This window comes from Aythya ferina (assembly GCF_964211825.1).
Source record: "Aythya ferina genome assembly, chromosome: 4".
NCBI lineage: Eukaryota > Metazoa > Chordata > Aves > Anseriformes > Anatidae > Aythya > Aythya ferina.
Window position 1 is genome coordinate 27,431,977 of NC_140300.1, and position 20,856 is coordinate 27,452,832.

The 20,856-nt window shown below is 39.8% G+C and overlaps 1 protein-coding gene across 11 annotated transcripts in view; it reads right to left on the reverse strand.

Moving 5' to 3' along the window:
• Window positions 1-20,856, reverse strand: part of FRYL (FRY like transcription coactivator) — a 170,668-nt gene that overhangs the window by 94,913 nt on the left and 54,899 nt on the right. For all 11 annotated transcript variants that reach the window (XM_084518260.1, XM_084518252.1, XM_084518261.1 and 8 more), the window contains one exon: window positions 2,432-2,631. In XM_084518260.1, the coding sequence (XP_084374386.1) occupies window positions 2,432-2,551 (120 nt within the window). In that variant the 5' untranslated portion in view covers window positions 2,552-2,631. The remainder of the gene's footprint in view (window positions 1-2,431; window positions 2,632-20,856) is intronic.

Below are 20,856 nucleotides of genomic sequence, written 5' to 3' on the forward strand. Positions count from 1 at the left end.
CCCCCACATCTCTCCTCTCAGTTCTTCATGATGAGAGGTCTTTACCCCTGACCATTTTCATGCCTGTTTTCCTGCAAATACTTCCGTGCTTTCTAATCAGACCCTCCTGAATGCTTATATCATTTTAATGTCTATAAGGAAACGGTAAAGTCACGTTTAAATTGTAGGCTTGCCTGGTACACACACACATATATATATTTATGCACAATGTATACGTAAGTAGGTGTGTATAAAGAAATGTTTCTTTTTCTTCTGCCTTGGATGTATTATGTTTGTAGTGGAAGATGATTCGATCAGTGACACCACAAAACATGCTTTGACCCCTTTTTCTGTATTTTCAGGCTGCCTCATAACATTTTTCATAGTTTCAAAACTGGGGTCCAAGCACTCACACTCCCCTTTTACTTTAATTGGATCGCTCACAATAATAAACACTTCTGCAAGCAACTGTTGCAGAGGTCTTTCAATTTAGTTGGCTTTTTAGTTATCATTTCAAATTATGTTTTATCTTTTGCCTTTGACTAAAAGGCTCTAATTTTAAGATTTCAACACCCAAAATTCATTGCATGCCAGATCTATTTTGTGTCTTTAACCAGCTTTGCCCAAGAGACAGTAATGCGGACATTACAGCTCCCTACATGCATGCAAGGAACTAATAAAAAAGTAAATTTCCTTCAAATAAAATAACTGAATTTGCATACAAATAAAAATGAAATGCACGTTGCAGGAAGTACTCCTGGTTGAACAACATGGATAATGACCTATCCGTTCTGATAGCAGTAGTTCTGTCCTATATATAATATTCTGATTTGAAAAACTGTGTATAAAGAAGCACTCCTACTTAAAAGCTAGCAGGTATAAATTAAGGACACAACACCAGCAAGAAGAGATCGCGAGAGGAACAGGCATACAGAGGATGGAAACAGGAGCTGTCATGAGAAGGAGACCTGCGCATTTGAGTGTATGTCTTTCCAAACCCAAGACCAGAAACCTGGGCACTGCCCCATGGCTCGGCAATTGCCACAAAATCCATCTCACTGCAGTTACCCCTGCACGTCAGCCCTGTCACTGCCACAAGCACTCCATGAGCTGCAGGTTGCCACCTGCTCAGCATGGTTCTTTGTGGTAGAAACTGCTTGCCTGAAGCAACTACAAACAAGAGAAGGAATGAATAAATCGTTTTAGGAATTTGCTGTAGTACGACAGTTGCGAGGAGAAACATCTGACTTTTGACCACCACTGTATACTAAATTCAACCTGCATACAGCAAGCCATACTGCTGTACATTTCATTCTTTGTAATCATTTACTTATTTTACTTTTTTATCTCACCTTCAGTGCACAGAACGGCGAGGTGATTACAGCAAATGGTAACCAAGGTGTGCATCTGTTGCGTTAAAAAATTCAAGCAGTATGTAGGAAATAAGGCAGGGGAGCATGGGATGGATGGATTTTTCTAGCTATTCAAAGCTATTTGTAGGAAATAGACACCTAGAACAAAGGTTTCCTTGACAATATGCCTGTAACATAGCATGATTCTGATACCATGCCTTTGGCATAGCAGGGTCATGAGCACAGCCCACTTGCGTTTTATGAGAGAAGGTAGTCCACAAAAACAATGAAAACATTCAAAACATGCTTATGCTGTGGAAGTATGTTAAATAACTGCAGGTACACAAAGTTAAAAGGTTATTAACATTTTAAATTTAGAATTTTTGCAATTGTATCCAGTAAATTAGTGATTTTGTAAAATAATTATTTTAAGACTAATGGGTGCCTTTATGTTTCCATTTAACTGTAGGACTGCAAACTACTTGAGTACATTAAAAAAAAAACACCTTAAATGGACACTGAGTCATAGCTCAAGCAAACTAAAGATCACAACTGAGTGAAGTTTCCAGTTTAAAAATAAATCATTTATTTCAAGAGCATGCTGTCTGCATTACAAACAGAATTTTACCTAATCTGTGATAGATACTGGCTACTACATTCTTCAAAGTGTTGATGTCACTGCTAACATTACTTGGCAAAACACACCAAACACATCTTTCCTTGAAATTATACTTTCAAAAAATTGCTATTTCAAAGAAATATCAACAGGAAACATGCTTCATAGTGTATTAATGTAGGAACATTTTTTTTGTTGTCACTATTTCCTTTTGTAACTTTACAGAACTTTGGAATATTAAGAGGCCTCGTTTCCAGTAACCACTTAAAACAGCTTTGAAGGAAGTCAATAAAACATAATCCAGGCAGCAACCCTGTTTGCAGAGGCCTATTTATTGTTAAGTAATCCCTTAGAAAAGTCAACAATATCTGCCGATGTTTTTTTAGTAGCCATATATATGTTGGCCATAATATATTAGCTTGTTTCAGAAAAAAGAAAAGCAGGACCATTTCAAGGGATACTTTGGGAAAAAATAAGGACTCACCAAAGGTTCAGCCATTACAACTTCAATTTTCTTTTCAGCTTGAACAGCAAATTCAGCAAAGAGGCTTTTGATGACATACTCGCCAGGTTTGACATCTGGATCAATAGTAATGTTAGACATGATGATGCCTCTCTTTTCCCAGGTGGAAACAACACTTGGAGAAACTCTGCGTTTATTTACTCTGCTGGGTGGCGTGGAGGCTATAGGAAAAAAAGAAGAAAAAAAAAGCTATAAATCAGAGCTTCTAGACACTGTCACTTTTTTTTTCCCATTCACCACATACACGTATTCACATAGTAAAGTTTGTAACCTACAAGGAGGAAATAACTAGTTTATAACATCCAACAAGCCTATTTCAATTTTTACTTTGCTACTTTTACTTTTGATAGGGAATTCCACTCTGAAGTTGCATAAGGGAGCACAACGTAAATTCTTTCTGTTACTGATAAAATGCAGAATCGTCTAAAGAAGTATGAACAGCCCCATTCTGTACACAACTGGATGATGGTCATGATAAAGTTTAGAGCCATGAATGTCTGGACTCTTCAGTTCAAGTATGATTAAAAGTCAAAAAGGTGCAATTTAAAGGGCTATTTCTATATTGAGAGACATCTGCTTGACTTGATTTTTTATAAACTATCTGTTAAGTTCAAAGCTCTACTTGGTCTCCATATATCTTCAAAAGAAGTATTTCTTGGTACTTTTTGTCACTGAGCTAAAAAAAAACAAGCTCCTTCTAGACATCATACTCACTATTTTTTCCACTCTCTAGTGACAAACCTGAAAGATTTGCTCCTTATCAGAAACATTAATTAATTGATCAATGTACACGGTATACCACTGGATATACTAGTCTCTCTTTTCAACAGTTAGAGCTTTCACTCCTACACTGAAATTGCCAATATGCTACATTTGTATAATATTTATCCAGTTTTATTTCTCCTAAGCACTCAAAAGTATTTCTATATTATTACAGCTAACACTCAACGTGAATGCAGTATCAAAAATCTGATATCACAACTCACTTTTGTGTTTAACACATTCATGACAATTAAACAATCACAATTTTTGTCTTGCACACAATAAATCAAAATATTTATTGGTATCTCTAATGATGCCACAGATCTACCCAGAAAGTCTGATATTTCTCTAGTACGTTCCATGTCTGTAGATTTTTTTAAGTGATATTAGTAATTGATATCAAGAACTCTTTCCTATTGATACTAAGATTTTCTTTTCCTATTATGGTTGTAAAGAGGGCTTAGTCTCTGTCTATTTTACTGTATCACATACTGCAATTTGCCTCGATAGACTTTTTGTGGTTAAAATGTGTCAAGATGCACTTGGCCAATTTTGATTAACATTCAAGATTTTCATTTGTTTCATTTGTTCGTTTATAAATGTGCAATTCCCATTAGCTAAATATTATCCACAGTTTTCATTGAACATTTTCTTCACCTCTTTCATGAGAATACTGGTTACCACAAAAATGAAGACTTTTGGTCCTTCACTTAGACCCCTCCCCAGTTTGCCTGCAAGCCATTCCAGATTTCTCCTGTCACTTCAGAAGGTTATGTTTTACATAATGCAGATAGCCTCAACTTTCATAGAAAGTATCCATTTATCAAATGCAGTACAGAAGTTATCAACTATTATTCAGCATGAGTGAAAACACAGGAATGGTCGTAACTATCTCAGTCTGTAATGAAAAAGGAAGATTTCTTTGCTTAAGCTTGTTAGTACATGACCTGTGTTTTTCCCCTAAGTATCTCTTGCCCAAACCTGCTGCTTGATCAAACCACCACTGTTAAGAAAAGATAAGCAATATAGTTTGAGTAGGATTTATTATTTCCCGCATGTAAGTTGCCATATGCCCTCTTAGAGGCAGGAAGGAATAGCCAAGGTCACGCAGCCAAGCTGCCAGTAATCAGGGCCACCTTAGGAAGGACCCAGCTCATGCTCTGCACACCATGTGCCACAAAGTGCCTCCGAACACCCTGTAATGCTTTAATCAACTCTTTGATCTTGGAAGCAGAGGTCCTAGAAGACACCGAAAAGCATGTGCCACACGATGCAGGCAATGAGACTTTGGAGATGCTGCTGTGCTCCAGATCCCTACTGTGGAAATTTCCTACAGCGAAGTACACAAAGGCTTTAGGGAAGAAACCAAAGTGCACAGTACAAAGAAAGACAACAACCCAAAACATCTGACTTCAAAGAAAAAAGTCTTTCTTATCCCAAATCTGATGATTCGCTCATCCCTCAGCACAGGGCATAAACATGTTGGGCACTTGAAGAAAAAAAGCAAACACACACACACACATTTTGTTTCACTACAATTACTGCACGCATCCTCCAAAATGCATGCTTCTGTCATTCTCAAACCCTGAAGCTTCGGAAGGCAGCAAAGGAAATGAAAGAGATCCATCAGGGGTCAAGAATGAGAGTACAGAGGTTTGAGGAGAGAAAAGAGGAAAAGAAGGAATACATCCTCCCTGGCCACAGCAGGGAGCAAACAGAAACACCACGTTTCTGAGCTTTACAAAACAGAAAAGTGTTGCAACACAGAGAGATTTTGAACTCGCCTTTCATATCTGTCTAGAGACGAACAAAAACCAACAACAAAAAAAAAACACCACCAACAACAAAAACATCACACACACCAAGTACCTGCTTTGTAAAGACAAGCAACTTTAGGTACTAAGGTACATAATGAAGTACCTAACAGATATTCCACCTTTCTATCCCAATAGAATATGCACTTAAGAGTGCATTGACACAAAACATTTCTGTCTCCAGTTTTTAAAAGATGGCCTTAAAAGCCCTTGTCATTAAAGAATCAGGAAAACATTGAGAACTGATCATTGTCAGAGAACAACACGGTGAGATGCCCCCCCTCAGCCTCCCCGCCTCCAGCTCACAGCCTCCCCTCACAGGAGGGGTGCCTCAGGCCCTCCAGCACCCTGGTGGCTATCCGCTGGACTCCTTCCAGTGTGTCCATGTCTCTAATGTTTTATGCTATTAGCTTAAACACACAAAGTTTCAAAGCTACAACCAGCTTCTCTTGCTAGGGATGAGCTTCTGAGGCTGTTCATGTTGACCTAGAAGCAGTGGAAGGCAGGCAAAGGCCCAGGCCGCCTCTCACACACCTGCAGTGCTGCTCGTGTGACAGCATGAGAAAACCAGACAGAAACCTAACCCTGGAAAGAAGCAACAGTCCAGCTTCCAGAACCAGTGCAGAGATCGCAGTGGGCAGAGGGCACGGCCACAATGCCAGGCTGCAGCACAGCACCCTTGGATCCCCACAGACCCCGCTCCTCGGCTATAGCTTCGTGCAGCCCCCTTTGATGGGGCGAGCAGCACGATTATCAGAGGATGCAAACCCCCTCAGCCAACTATTTTCTGCTCTCTGCCACCCTCCTGTCCAAACAAGCACCGTGTGCATCTCTGTAAAGAACAGACGTGGAAAAAAGCAGCACACGTATTAGTTTTTTTGCCAGGTTAATTTCGACACCATCACTTCTCTAATTTGTTCACCACACGGCCACATGTATTATTGTGACAGCACCTTGCTTGACATGCCACTGCTGTGTTCACACACACACCCCAATGCTTGAACCTCCTCACCCCACCCCAGCCCACAAAAAAGGAAAAGAAAAAAAAAAGAAGAAAAAGGGAAACGAAAGAAAAAAAAGTCAAACTGCAGCAGTTGTAAACACTGCCATGAGCAGATTATAAATACCTTAGATTTGCTAAAGTGCCGGCACATTCAAATAGCTGGACAAAAGGCTAGGATTTACTACTTTCATCTACAAACTTGCTGAGGACTCTTAATGATTCCTACCCTGCATCTGACAATGGCTGTGGTTTTAGCTGCTATGTAAAACCAGTACATTAGTTTAACACAAACAGGAAAAAAATACATAGGAGGGAAAAGGGGGAGGGAGCTCGTCTGTGTTTAATAAAAGGATATATATACACAATAGTTCTTTAAAGGAAAGCCAAAATCTATTATCAGATTTCTTAACTAGGTCAAACAACATTATAACTGGTATAATTATGTTCAGTGGGATTCATTTACTCATGAACTTGCAATTGATAACATTGTGAAGAGGGGTCTATGTGGATTTTAAACAGCATAATGAATGGAGAAATCTCATTATAGGACAGGATTAAATAAATTCTTTCTACTATTCTCTGCCACTAAAGGATAATCCATTCCCTGCTCTTAGCTGCCTGAGAAAAATTAAGTTTCAAACAGTGTTTTGAAGCTTAGAATTATGGAAGTCTCCAGAATTTCAGACGAAATCTGGAACTAAAAGCCATACCACTCGCGACAGTCCAAAACCAAGAAATGACTCCTAAAACACTGGACGCTATTCACTGGGAACAATATCCTGTTTGTTTGTTCCGATGGGAGCTGGTGCTACGTGGGAATCGGGAAGCAAGCGCCCAAGTCGTGCTGTAGGAAATCTCTGTTACGGTATTGTTTGGTTGCTACGGCCACACCAAATTGTTTGAATGGTTTCAAGGAACAGTAAAACAATACAGAAGATAATTAGGCAGACAACGTACGCCTAGGTCAAAAGGCAACACAGGCTGATGGATGTTAAATTAGGAACAAAACTGTTCCATGGTAAACACAAGAGCCCAGACCTCTGAAAGTTTACTTAATACCCAAGTTGATATTAAAGAACGGAATTTTTATCATCCTGCTTCTCTCCATATAGCCCGAACGCATCCTCATGGCTGAGGATATAAATAACATCCTGCTGGCACCGAGGAGGTTACTTGGGGTTCAAACACACCGAGCAGGTACCAAAGGTGACAAATGCATGTCAGCCCGTGACAGCCTCTGAGCGCATCGGACTCTGTGGCTGACAGGAAATGGGGATTTGCAGCTTTTGTATGTGTCTTTGGTAGTACTTTACACTTGGCCAAGCATTGGCCCTTCGTATCTGCTTTCAATAAGTTATTCATGTATTTTAACTGAAATTTGCTCTATTTTAGTTCCTATTGTTTCTCAGGAAGCTGGAATGGTTGAACTGAAGCAGAACTTCCGTGAGATATCTGCCCTCTTCCAGGTACCTAAGAGCAAATGTAGAATTATTATTATTTATTTTAAATAAGGAAACCAACTACAAAACAAGGATATTGAACGCACTTTTGAGAAGGACTCCATCATTTTCATCAAGCAGATTACATCCTTCGTTGCCATTTGTAATCTCATTGCTAAGGTAGTAAATCATTTTATATGGCTTATGTTTAACAATTCATCTTCTTTATAATCATTTTTGCAGCACAGATACTCTGGGCTTCCTGTGATAGTTGCTGCTGAAGAGGGTTTGAAAACCCTACTGACAATAAAAAAATTCAGAAGACTGTAAATATTATCTGTGTAGTTACTTAATATAATTTTAATTAAGCTCTTTGTCTCCTGCTCTGATAAACATCCAGACTATTTTATCCTACCTCACAGAAGTGATATTAATATACATGGAAACATATCTGTGATAATTGCTAGTATGCTTTAGAGCAGAAAATCTTCACTTGTTTTACTGGATAAACCATTTTTTTCCTAATAAGGAGACTGATGCTCAAAAGACATGACCTAACATGCCCAGTATTAACCAACATGTTATGGGCAGAGCCAAAAAGTCAAACCTAGGTTTGCTATGTCCCAGCTAGTGGTCTGTTTTCCAGAGCAGACAGCTTATTCAAAAGCCTTAACCTCATCACTGTTTTGCAATTCTCCAATTTCTATGTAACATCAGGTTTCTATTGTTTCCAAAGTCTCCTTACTCACAGAAGTGAAAAAAATCTCATTTCCATGAATATGCTTTGTGGTTTGAATGAAATGGTGAACTTTTTAATGAAGACTACAAAGCTTAATACCTATTTCCCTCATAACAGCTGCACTTTTCCTTTTCTTAGCCTCCAGCCTAGAGATTAGATACAAAGAAAAAGCAACTCTAAAACTAATCTAACAAAAATTTCTGAACAAAAGAAATGGAGTTTACCTCCAGAGGTGTTATTTCAGAGCTCAGTAAACAAAAGGGGGGGAAAAAAAAAGTTTATTTTTATTTGTGGGGGGCTGTAAAATAGCAGTGATTGAAACATTTGGAGCATACCTTAAATGATCTATGTTTTTCAGTCGTGTTCACTTAAATCACTTAGACTTGCCTTCAGCTGCTATCCATCCATCCAGTCAGTTTACTTGGGTTGCAGAAGCATTGGAGGGCCAGAAGAGCCAGGGGTACTTCCCTGGTTGTTATCCAAACTCTGCCCCAGCAGCAATGCTGTGCAGAGCCTGTTTGCAGGCTGCGTTTGTTGCCCTATGAGCTCTCGCTGCACTGAGCCCCAGCTGCCCTCATGCACAGCCAGCACCCCCACACTCATGGCTCTGGGTGCCTCCTTAGCTCACCAGCATCCCCAAAGTGCTGGAGTCGGTTCAGGTCAGGGATTGCAACAGAAAGCTTCTGTCTCTGTCAAGGATGACAAATGCCAAAGTGGAGATGCCAGCTGCTGCCCAGCTACAGTGCAAGAGGCACTGAGCTCGCTGTAGTGACCCACGGGGCTCAGGCTGGCTCTTGGCGGAGATGGCAGTCACTTCTGCACTATTCTGCATTTTCCCAGATGTTCCCATTCATTTCACCAGCACTCATTTACCAGCAAACGTTACTTGTGCTAATAGATTGTAACTGCACTAACAGACTACGGCAAAAGGAAAGAAAAATTGCAGACTTGTAAAATATGCATATATACTTATTTTAATCACTTCCAGTTATAAATGGCACTGGCTTAGTTCAGCTGTATGGTTTGGTGCAATGTTTTTAAAGCCAAGTCAAACCTTTCAGCAAGAGGAAGTTGTATATATGGATAACTTCCCCTCCGCTTCCAAATCACAACTTGCATTTTTACTTCTGCAGTAAAAATATTTCCTTATTGACAATTAGTCTAAGGATATGAATACATCCTAGACAGGATCTGGAATAAAGAAACAAACGAATATTGCATCAATCAACGGAAGATGCATTTATTTCTGTAATTTGCTATCTAAGCATATGGCTAAAATGCAGTGGATGCCCTGGGAAGGAATAGAGAAAGTTCCTGGGTGACTTGTGGAAACTGGTACCATGACAGCTGAGCTTTCATTTGGATTCAAAGAAGACAAAACAAAAACCTCACAGCAATCTTCTGAAGTTTCACTGTACAAATAATTTTTCTATTCCCAACAAATAAGGATGTTGTTGCTTTATGGAAAGTTGACTCAGCTAGAAGAAGAGATGCCAATGTCTAGTTACAGGTACTCACATGAAGTCTGCTTTCTGCTTTCAGTCTCTGAAAACAGATGCAAGAAATTTAATCTTAGCTTTCCCAAAATACAGACAATGTCTGCTGGTAAGCTGCAATACAAATATTACCCCAGGCCAACACAGGGACACGGCAGAAGTTCCAAGGCACAAAGCCTTAGTTTGGCTGTACCTAGCTGTCCAGGTATCTGGGCCAGATCACACTCCCTTTGCAGACACAGTTGTGCTGCTGATCTTCACATTTCAAGTTCTTACAAAGTAGTTTTGTTCTTCTACAGATTCAGCAGTCTTTTTCTCTACCATTGTTAAAACCTCTGAGAATTTAATTCAGAATTTGTAATTTTTTGATCTTTCACTTGGCATAATGCTTTCTAGAAATCTAAAAACTGTCTCTACTGATGGAAAAAGGAAAAGAGAAACAGAAATATTACTTCAAAGTTTTTCTTTATAAAAATCATTTTAGGTTTAGAAGAAAAAAATCTCCCCTTATTCTTCTCATACCTATGGTAATGGTCTGAGATGCCTTAAGTCAGCCTCCTGTGTGTTGAACACGCACAGGTCATGGAAGGTAAGGTTCCTGTCCTCCTTCTACACTCCCCTGCACCAACATCTTCTGGAGAGTTGTTCCAATATTCTCTGCCCCACAGTAGCTTTCTGCCTTTTCTGTACTAATCTGCAGGCACTCCTTGGGGAAGTGTTCTGAAGAAAACAAGAAATCCTTCTCACCTACTTGCTTTAATGACTGAGCAAATTCTAACCAGCAAATATTCTGATTGCTGCACTGGACTTTGTATCTTGCAGTCTTATCCCCAACTTATTCTGATAAGCCTTAAAATGAAATAAGTTATTTCTGCCCCAAAACTCCACAACAAGGAAAGATGAAATAAATTATGAAGATAAAGTTCAGAAAAATATTTCTAAGTACTTATTTTGCTTAAATTCAGATACTTGTGAAGAGAGACACTGGACCAGGAATTTTCCCAAGTAAATCCTACTGACTTTGACACTTAAGGACTGCACTCATAATTCCTCCTACCTTTATACATAGATGAGAAGCAGCAACCCATCACAACCTTTCTAAACTTCTCTTGTATGTGGAGAAAGGAGTACTACTGAATTGCAAAATACAAGATTAAGTGTTTAGCCCTGAGATAAGCTTTTCTTCAGGTTAATAAAAGCACCACAAACCTTAAAAATCGGTAGCAGAGTATGTTAACCTTACATTGTAAATAGAAAACCCACTTCTCTACGGGATTGAGGTCCAACAGGAAGAAGAGCCATGCATGTCACATAGAAGCATCTGAATCAGGTGTGCAGATATTTCATACCTATGGAATGCCGACAACACAAATTCTTTTCTTACAAAGTATCATGGCTGAAAAAGGGGTCAGATCTGCCATTCAGGAAAGCATCAGGACCCGTAGGGCAGCTGTCAGGAACGGACCAGCAGCTGCTGCTGGGCTCTCAAACACTCACTCTGTCTGCTGAGAACATCAGACCTGAGAGGCTGCTACAAGCTGCGGTCTCAAAGACAGCTGCTGCAGCTCACCCCATCACCTGTGCTACGTAATTCTCACCTAGTCGGTATGAGCTAGCAGGGGACAATGTGCCACCTATGATGCAAAGAAGAAATTGAAAATCAAACAAACAAAAGCAGAAAATACTAGAAAATACACTAGAATGTATGTCAGACCGATTTTACATACATATATTATAAAAAAAATTTCAACTTCACAAGAGCTAGAACCCAGACAGGAAATATTGGCTGAGATTGCTACAAGCACATGCAAGAAGAACTCCAACTCACTGTGTCAATAGCTTAGAGCCCTGTATAGTAGACCCTACATGCAGACTACAATTAGACAGGAAAAAAAAGAAGAAATTCATGATTAAGTTGGATAGTATAAGGTGCCAAAAGACCAAACCAGACACACGCAATTTGAAAACAACATGACAAAGCACAAAGATTTAGCAGGAGGAAAAGGAAATTGATTTGAACTAAATTGTCTCAAGTCCTGCCCAGTCATTCTTGATTACAGCATGACATCAGGAAATCCTGAGCATTAAGATGTCAGACCATTAAAACTTCAGTTTATATAATTCCTTCTCTAAAACAACTGCCAGAACAGAAAGCCTTTTCAGATAAACCATTTTAATTAATGAAAAACACTTTAGAATTTCAAGAAGTCTTCACTTAGGAAAGGAATTAAAATTATTTAACGACATGCAACATATTTCACGTTTTGCTTCAGTGACAGAAAGCTGTTCTCAGGCAGGATGAGCTTAAAAGAATATAAAGCATAAGTTAGTCTTGTCTCTTCCACTGGCACCTAGTCTGGAACACAACCCATCTTCTCTGGAAGTAGCATGGTGGCAGGAAAGTAAGGATCAGTGCTGTTACGTTAAATTCCAAGTGCTAATTTTCAGAAACACATTTACTGTCCTGAAGTTTTATACAACTGTAGCTTTCAACTAGATTTAAAGCTGCACACGTAATAACGCAAGTTAATTTTAACGCGTGAATTCTTGCTGGAGAACACTTCTGTATCAAGTTACACACTTCTCAGAGACAAGACACCCCACCAAGTGCACATCTGTTACCTAGGGCCTTCTTTCACAGCAGACTTCTTATCTTGACTTAACACAACCTACTGCCAAAACACTCAGCACAGCACCAATGAAGTACCAGCGCCGTGCTGTCAAGTAACAGATACGTATCCTGACACCTCAGCTTCCTTCAAAATACTAAACCGAGCATATACGTAACTGAGCAAGTTCTGCTTACTGACAAATTTGGTATTCCCTCAGAACAGTAACAGTGTAAGAATAAAAAACCTTAAGCCCGCTTCCTAACTTGTTTCTGTATCTTAATATTGGACTTCTGCAGTATAAGTCATACCTTCAGTGAGGATGCAAACAAAGAAGCTATTCTATTCCAGGGTGATCAAATTGCAGAAGTGCTTGCCATACTACTAGTTGTAAAGAGCAGGATCTGTTGGATATTTCTTATTTAAAATCATTACTGCAACAGGACTAATGATTACAGCTTTCTGTTAAACATGGAATGGTGCAACTTGGACTTGTTCTGTTGGTTCTTCTGCTCCACCTGCCAGTAAGAAACCACAAACCAAGCCAGCACTAAGTGGGGGCCAGCTGCGTGCCCTCGCTTTCAAAGGGAACTATTAGCTCAGGCTCGTGGCCATCCCAGTTGTGGTTGTCATGCTTTTAGACAGCACAGTGCAGTCACTTCATGGCAGAGAGGCTGTAGCCTGCAAAAGCCCTGCAGATGTTTCCTTAATCCCTCTGTTCTAATTTCTGGAGTCAAAAGGACAACTGGAAGGAGCCCAGCTCAGGTATCTAGCTAGCTATAGGGCACCACATTTTTCTCTGTAGACACAGAACTTTCTCTGATGATGTAAAATTTCTCTGATGCTGAAAAATTTGGTGCCATCCCATGGCTCAGTGCTAGGTTCCCAGCCTCACTGCAGCATTTACCCAAACATCACCAGTAAGAACCCAAAAACAAGGCATCCATTTCAACCTAACATGTATGTCTAATCCTATCACTTCTATCAATGTTTTCAATTTTTTTGTCCATCTACAGATTTTTTTCTTTTTTCTACACAAAGCTTCCAGTGGAGATGCAGATTCCTACAGAGTGAATTTAAGCTTCCCAGCCATGGTTTGGTTTCTCCCAGTTCCCTCTCACAAGTTACAGATTGCACTTTGAGCACCACAGAAAAAAAGCATAAAGGAGGCAAAGGTAGCAGGCTGGGACAGTAGAAAGAGAATTATATTTACAAGTGCCTATTCCAGATTTTCATGCACGCTGTTCTTCAGGTCAAGGAAATGCATATTTCCATAGCAATTATGAGATTGAACTTACTCTAAATAACTACTTTATTTTTATGATATGTTCATATGCTCATTACATTAATATGAAGGGAAGCGTGAACTAAATCCTAAATCTCAAGCTGTAAGCAGTAGTACCTAAAATAAAATCAAAGTTTGAACATAGATAACACTGGAGGAACACACTGATATATGCTTCCACAGACAACTTAGTTCTAACATTTATCAATGCATACAGATCTTCTCTGATGAGGTTTTGTTTCCTTTTAATACACTAATAGATTCACATAGAAAAAAAGGCCTCAAATAACAAGGTCAAAGTGATCCTAGGCATGCTGTGCTAACCAGAAAGCAGAAAAATAAACTTAAATGCCATCTTTCACTTACCTAATTCACATTTCTCTGGAAAAACAGAACTCCCCACCCTCCTCTTTCAAGGACTGAAGATATTTAACAACAAAAACACTACCAACACAAGCTGCAAGTGGGTATTAAAAAAAAAACATTGATCCATTGTACTGAAAGACAAACCAACAGAATGCTTGACAAATTTATGTTTGGTCCTAGTACAAAATAGAGTGTCAGAAGCCAGCATTTCTGGCCCTGCACAACTCAAGGCTGTTTGTTTAAAATCCCCCTCGCTCCCCCTGCTTGCTCTTTCCTTGTGAGGACAATTCCAGCTAGAAGGAGGAAAAGACTTTTTTCCTCATTATGCTCATTATCTTCAATTATCCTCATTAGTGTCAAACTGATACCTTTCCTGAGTTAATGCAAAAAGTAATGAATATTGGCAGCTTTGCTGTAAAAAGGTATTTTAGAAAAAAACTCTGGAGCATCAGTTGTAAAGACGTCAATAACTTCAAATTGCATATCATTAAAAGTTGTTTAAAAATCTATAAAGGAACCAAATAAGTTTCTCCTAATATGCTCCATATAAACATATTAATATTTCAGATGAAAACTACTCCAACAAGTTAAAGCTTGAAATATTACATTAGCCCTGACTGGGCACTTTCCCATCTTTTTAGGTAGCTGCCCAGTGAAGCACCCTGAAACATTTTAACAGTATTTCTGATATTGTGATATAGCTTGAAAATTAAAGTGCAAAATGTCATCTACACAAGGTTAAACAAGAAAAAGGAAATAAAAAAAAATGAACAAACAAATGCATTTGAGCCCTGGAACATGCTCAAGCACGTACCAACCAGGGTTAGAGCAGGTCCCATCCATTTCAGGAAAGAACAACAGATTTTTGTTGGGATTCTGTCAGTTTTGCCTTGCAATCCTCCATAGGAACATACGAGCTGATAGGGGAAATAAACCAGTGAAGACTAACTCAACCTGCCAAGTTTAACACAAAGATGCCAAGGAGTAAAAAGGATACAACATTTTCAAAAGCGTATATTCTTCTAAGTTTGTTGAGAAGACAAAACAAACAAACACTTTTTCCATACCCTGTCAACTGCCTAACTTAAATTGTTGAAAAAAAAAGAAAAAAAGAACATCATCATATTCTCAACACACTCCCTAAATAAATACATTTTCTGCCCTGCAGTGAGCTGATCAACTCTTCTGAAAACTCAACACTGGCTGGGGTTCAGTTTCCAGTACAACCAAGGAGTTAGCACATAGGCGCGGGTGGCTATTTTTAAGCTAGAGCTTACATTTCCTTGTGATGGCACATGAAGATCTCAAGATTGTCGTAATGTCTCTGTTTCTAAATTAGCTGTAGTCTTTTGTGTTTTTCTGTTTACCAAATGTACTCTTTTGAGCCAAGTTCTTTCATTCACTGAACTCTGTAGGACAAGAACAATGTCAACGGCTGAGCCAGTGACGGTCTGGGATGTCTATTTTCAGTTTTTCTCGTGGAAAAAAAACGATGAATATGAGAACTAGCAAGTATCTAGAAGATTCGGGACTGTTCACTGGGATACTTACACAAATTTGTTTTCTTTCTATGATTAGCAACTGTGTTTTGAGGTTGCTCTGCACTTTAGAAGTTTGCATAACAGCATAAGGCGGCACTGAGCTCACACAGAGCCCTAGTTGACAGTATTTTTACAGCAGTAAGCACGAGACACATTTCTTACCAGATCTTCTGAAGAAATTTATCTATGCTAACTGTAAATAAAAATAAACTGAATCAGCAAGAATCTGAGGTTGTGCAACTTGTTAGGAAAACACACAATGGTCTTCAGGGCTTTGAGGCTTCAGAGAAAGTAACAGTGCAAGGGCACGGTGTAAGATGAGCTAAAAGTTCTCACGCAGTGTGCAGATGCACCCAGTGCTGGAGCTGGACCTCTGCAAGAAGACAATACCAAGTGCCACGCAGTGCTATTCTTAGTCCCTGTACATGCACCAAGCTTGCAAAGCTGACAGCTTCTTTGTCAGGTCGAGGGGAGGAGACTAGTCGCATCTGAAACAAAAATAGGTGATCATGTGCTTGTCCATGGAACTCCAAATTCACAGCCAAACTGGTCGTTCAAAACATCTGAGCTGTACTGCGTTGGAATAACAAGGAAAAAGAGAAAGCTTTTTTCTCCTAGCTTCTTCAACTTGCACTTAAAACGTTTTGTCCAATTCTAACTTCCTTCATAAAGTAGTTTGCCTTCTCAAAAATAAGAACCTCCATCTGGTTTCAATACACGCTTATGAACTGGAAAAAGCATCCAAGTACTTGGTTGCAGAGAACTGCAACCGAGAGGCTCAGTTTGGTATGAACGGATGGCCTGGAAGCGCCGGAGGAGCACACACAAGGGGAAAAAGGGGCTCCCCGAGAAGCCTGTGCTGTCAGCTCCCAGGTGTGCAGGTCGCGGAGACCCTGGCACCTCTACCTGCAGTTTCGCAACACACCCAGGCCTGGAGACAAAGAACTGCGATGACTCCAAATGACTCATGTAGGAGGGTCGGGATGGAGACACTGAGCGCTGTCAGCTCCAAAAATACAGATCCAAAATCTGTATGTGGTTGACGACCCAAGAACCATCCGGGAGACATGAAGTTGATGTGGTACCTGGCATCCTTACCCGCCACGTCATGGCAATGGATCCCGGACCTAAGAGCATTGTGGTGCCTTACTGCTGGCCGTGTGCCCTGAACACCCCTATCCCGCTGCTTGGCTGACAGGCAGGCTTCTTGGACACGCTTCCTGGGGCTTGTGAGACAGGGAGTGAGGGAAAAATCCTTTTTTGTTTTAAGTATCTTCACTTACCCCTCTTATAAGGGCTCACATTTACATCTGCTACATGGTTTATATGATGTTATAACAACACTTCCTACACTACTGTCTGAGAAAAGTTAATAGCATTATTCACATTTGTAGGAACATGCAAAAACACAACATATCAACAATTTATAAGCGAAATAGACATGGGTAAAATCTATTCTGAATCTTTTATACAGAATACTGTGAGGTTTTGAGGCTCAAAGAATAACTAAGCATCTAACCATATGCACCAACACCAACTGTGGTTTGGCCATTAATGACAGGAGCAGTAGTTGGATGATATTTATAAGACTACACAGTTTACCACAGACATAAAAAGAAGAAAAGAAGAAATATACCAGAAGAAAAATACCTAACTACTAAGATTCTGCTTTATAGATTCTCTAATGTGTAGCCCTCTTGAGGAACAGAAAGCAAAATTTCCCAGCGGAAATATACAAATCTGGTTGTACAGTCCACAATTCTCCTTACTACTGCTACAAGGAGGAAAAAATGTCAGGTAGGTTATCAACCAGCATTAGCACAGATCACCGGCCAATGTCACTATCTCCTGTATTACAATATAAAAATATACTGACAACATTATTTTGAAGACGTGGTAATACTTGCTTCATTCTTGCTCAGTTATACACTAGTACCAAAACTGTTTGTGTGTGTTCTCACTCAACCCTGGAAACCTCAGCTTCTCTGGTCAACATTTTGGACCTTAACCTCTCGAGTATATAAAAGGAAAATCGGTATGTATTTTAAGAACACCCATTATTTCATTAATCATTCTAAAGTAGTAAGATACAGATTTTATGAATAAATTGAGAACAACTTTAGGGAGGATGGCAAGCAAAAGGAAGGAAAAAGTCTCACAGCAGCTGCCAGCACTGCTGCCTGTGTTGCAGCAGTGACCACGGATCTAGGGCTTAGGATTAGGGCCTCGGGGCTGGCCATGAGCTGCAAACAGACAGTGCTCTGATGCCCACACCTGGAACGAGACCAAACGCAAACTGTGGAACGATAACAAGCCTTGGCCTCTCTTGAGTTACGCCGCAAGGCAGTGACCTAGAAACTGGAGCTTCATGTCCAGAGCTCATCACTCATCTTTTTCCGCACTGGCATCGCCTTAAAGTTTTTATGGTGACATACTGATAGCACCATAAAATACCAAGGTGCTTTGATCATGCAATAAAATCCCTCTTCACTAATGAGCTGACTGGAAGTTCCCTAGATCCACGACAGACAGAGATTAGTTTTCTTCCTGCACTGAAGAGAAAAAGGAAGGAGTCTGATCAGCAACATAGCTTACACAGCGCTATGCCACAGCCACAGAAACATTAGGAGGGGAGAATCTCCAGAAATCTGTTATCAATACCCTGATGAAGCATTTCTGTTTAATAAGAAGCATGGAGTGGAGAAACAGAGGAAACTTAACAGAAATACTTGTATTTCTAACTGTGGATGCTTGTGAGAACTTGCAGTGCTTTACTAGGCCCCATTATGCCAACGAGTTCACAGCACCTTGGAGCTGACAAGGCAGACCAACACATCTAAAGGTTAAAACGATCCCAACCCACTCCCACCACACACAAACACCACAAACACACACAACATGGCCCCATTAACTCAGGTTAACTCAGGCCTGCAGCTCCCCGACAGCACTCCTGTCCAGCAAGGAACCGTGGAGATGGACGCCTGAGGATTACAACAGAGAAAATCGCGCCCAGCAGGCAAGAGAGCACAGCGGCTCTTCAGCACCTTTGTTGTTCTCTATCTTGCCCTCTAAGAGCTAAAACTATCCAATACTGATGGTAATTTGTTGGCAGTCAGTCTGAATAACCTTAGAATTGCAAATATAAACCAAAACCAAATTCTTCTGAAGAACTTGATACCATTTTTCTTGGCACCACATATGTGGTCTTAACAGAAGTCAGGAAGTACAGAAGAGATAAGAAACCTTGAGAAAAAACTAAAGAAGCGCAATAATACATCTAGTAAAATGGTATCTCCATTGAAATCAACTGAGGAAGCAATCCTTCCTCACTTCAGATCTTCAGAATGAGCAGCGCATGCTGTTTTGTTCTGAAAACTTGCGGCATCTCTACCAAGGCCCACTACATATACTCCAAGAACACACCAGCTTGGTACAGTGAGATTCAGTTTCTGTGAGATTCAACTTCAGTTCAATACTCTTCAAAATGCTTTTATGCTCAGCAGCATATTTCACATGATAAACCACATTTTAGAAGGTGAAATTCTACAAGCCTGCTACCAAAAACACAGAAGTGATGTCAGCACCCTCCTTAGCTGTCCTGCCCTCCTCTCCCTTACCAGAGTAGCCAACTTGCCTTCTTGTTGCCCTCGTCCTCTCCAAGATGAGCACTCTAGTTTAGTATCCCCTTCAGGTATAACATCACCATAAAAGATAGGCACAAACATTAAATATATCTATATATACATGTTTAAACAATCCTTTGGAAAGTACTACATATGCTAGGGAAACTTCTAACAGTGGAAACTCTTTTTGGTCACCCTTTGCCATATTTGTGAAACCTGGTTCGGCTCATATTGCTTTGCTTAAAGTATTTTTTTTCAGAACTGGGGATAAACTTTGTTTTCTTTCCTGTGGAGGAATACTTACAGCTTGGAGCACATTTCATGGTGTTGTTTTTTGGTTGTTTGTTTAATTTATAATTGTTTAAGAGAAGGAAAAAGAGTTTGGAGTCTGTTTTTTTTTTCTTCCTCACCCATGCACTTCTGCTACACAACTTCTGGGCTTTAGATTCCTCCAAATTTTCTTTTCCTATTCTGTTCTTTTCTGAAGAGAGAGAGGTTCAAAGATAAGAACACTGCTGCAAAGAGAACAATGCAAGATCCTACCTTAATATTTCTCAATCACGGGTTTTTGTCTTGAACAGCTATCCAAAAAAAAGTGAACTCCTCAGACAAATCTCAGTACAACTGGGCTAACTCCCTCCTTTCTTTGCTTTGCTGTCATAAAAATGAAGTGTCAGTTGCCAGCCTGTCTTTTTTTCCAGGACAAGACCTCATTTGTAGCTGAAAGAACAGTAAAAATCTGGTGATATCTGGCCCCACTTCCATGTCCTGCTGACAGCTGGCACAAACAAGATGTTACGGAGAGAAAGGAGACAGGTTTCCACTGAGATGTCAGACACTCTATTTTCTAAACCTAACAGCAGTTCTGCAGTAACACCGGCTGAGCTGATATTGAACAGCAATGCAGAGACACCAGCACCCTCACAAACACGTCTTTCAGAGCAGGAACTCTTCTAAGTTCTAGTTAAGCAGCACAAACACAGGATGCAAGTAGGGATGATGAATAAGAGAAGTAAAAGGAAGAAAGTCACTGATTCATGAGGTTACTTACACTGCCTCAATAGTATTGTGAATGTCAATTATTAATTATTATTGATTTTATTGATTGTTAATAATTAATTAGTATTGATTTGCAGGAGTTCAAGACACTAATATATCTTTCCAGACCAGCACTCTGTTCTGTAGCAATAGGCTACAAAAGATACTTTAAAATTATCTTTGAAAATATCCCCAAATCACTTGGCAGCTGTGTCAGATGGGCAGAACCAGGAGTCATTTATACTTCCCATGCTGTGCTTTCCTAAGATCTCTTTGAGCAATAAACAACTTTTAGAACTCAAACTCATTCTTGAAGCAAGAAACCTATAAATACTGCTGTTCCAAATGAAAAAAAATATTTTAGAAGCTTGAAGTGGTTGCTTTTTCTTTAAAAAACAAACAAAATCAAACAAGAAACATCAAAACAAAGCAAAGCCTCCTAGCAGTCTGCTCCTGAATACACTTTAGAATAGTTGAGTTGGAAGGGACCTACAAAGACCATCCAGTCCAGCCGCCTGACCACTTCAGGGCTAACCAAAAGTTAAAGCTTATCACTGAGGACATCATCCAAATCCCTTGAGAACAATGAATATATCTGAAGCTACATAAAACTGGAAAAAAAGTACCTTTTCTATACTTCGGATTTTCAAATCCTTCATTCTTAAAAGTAA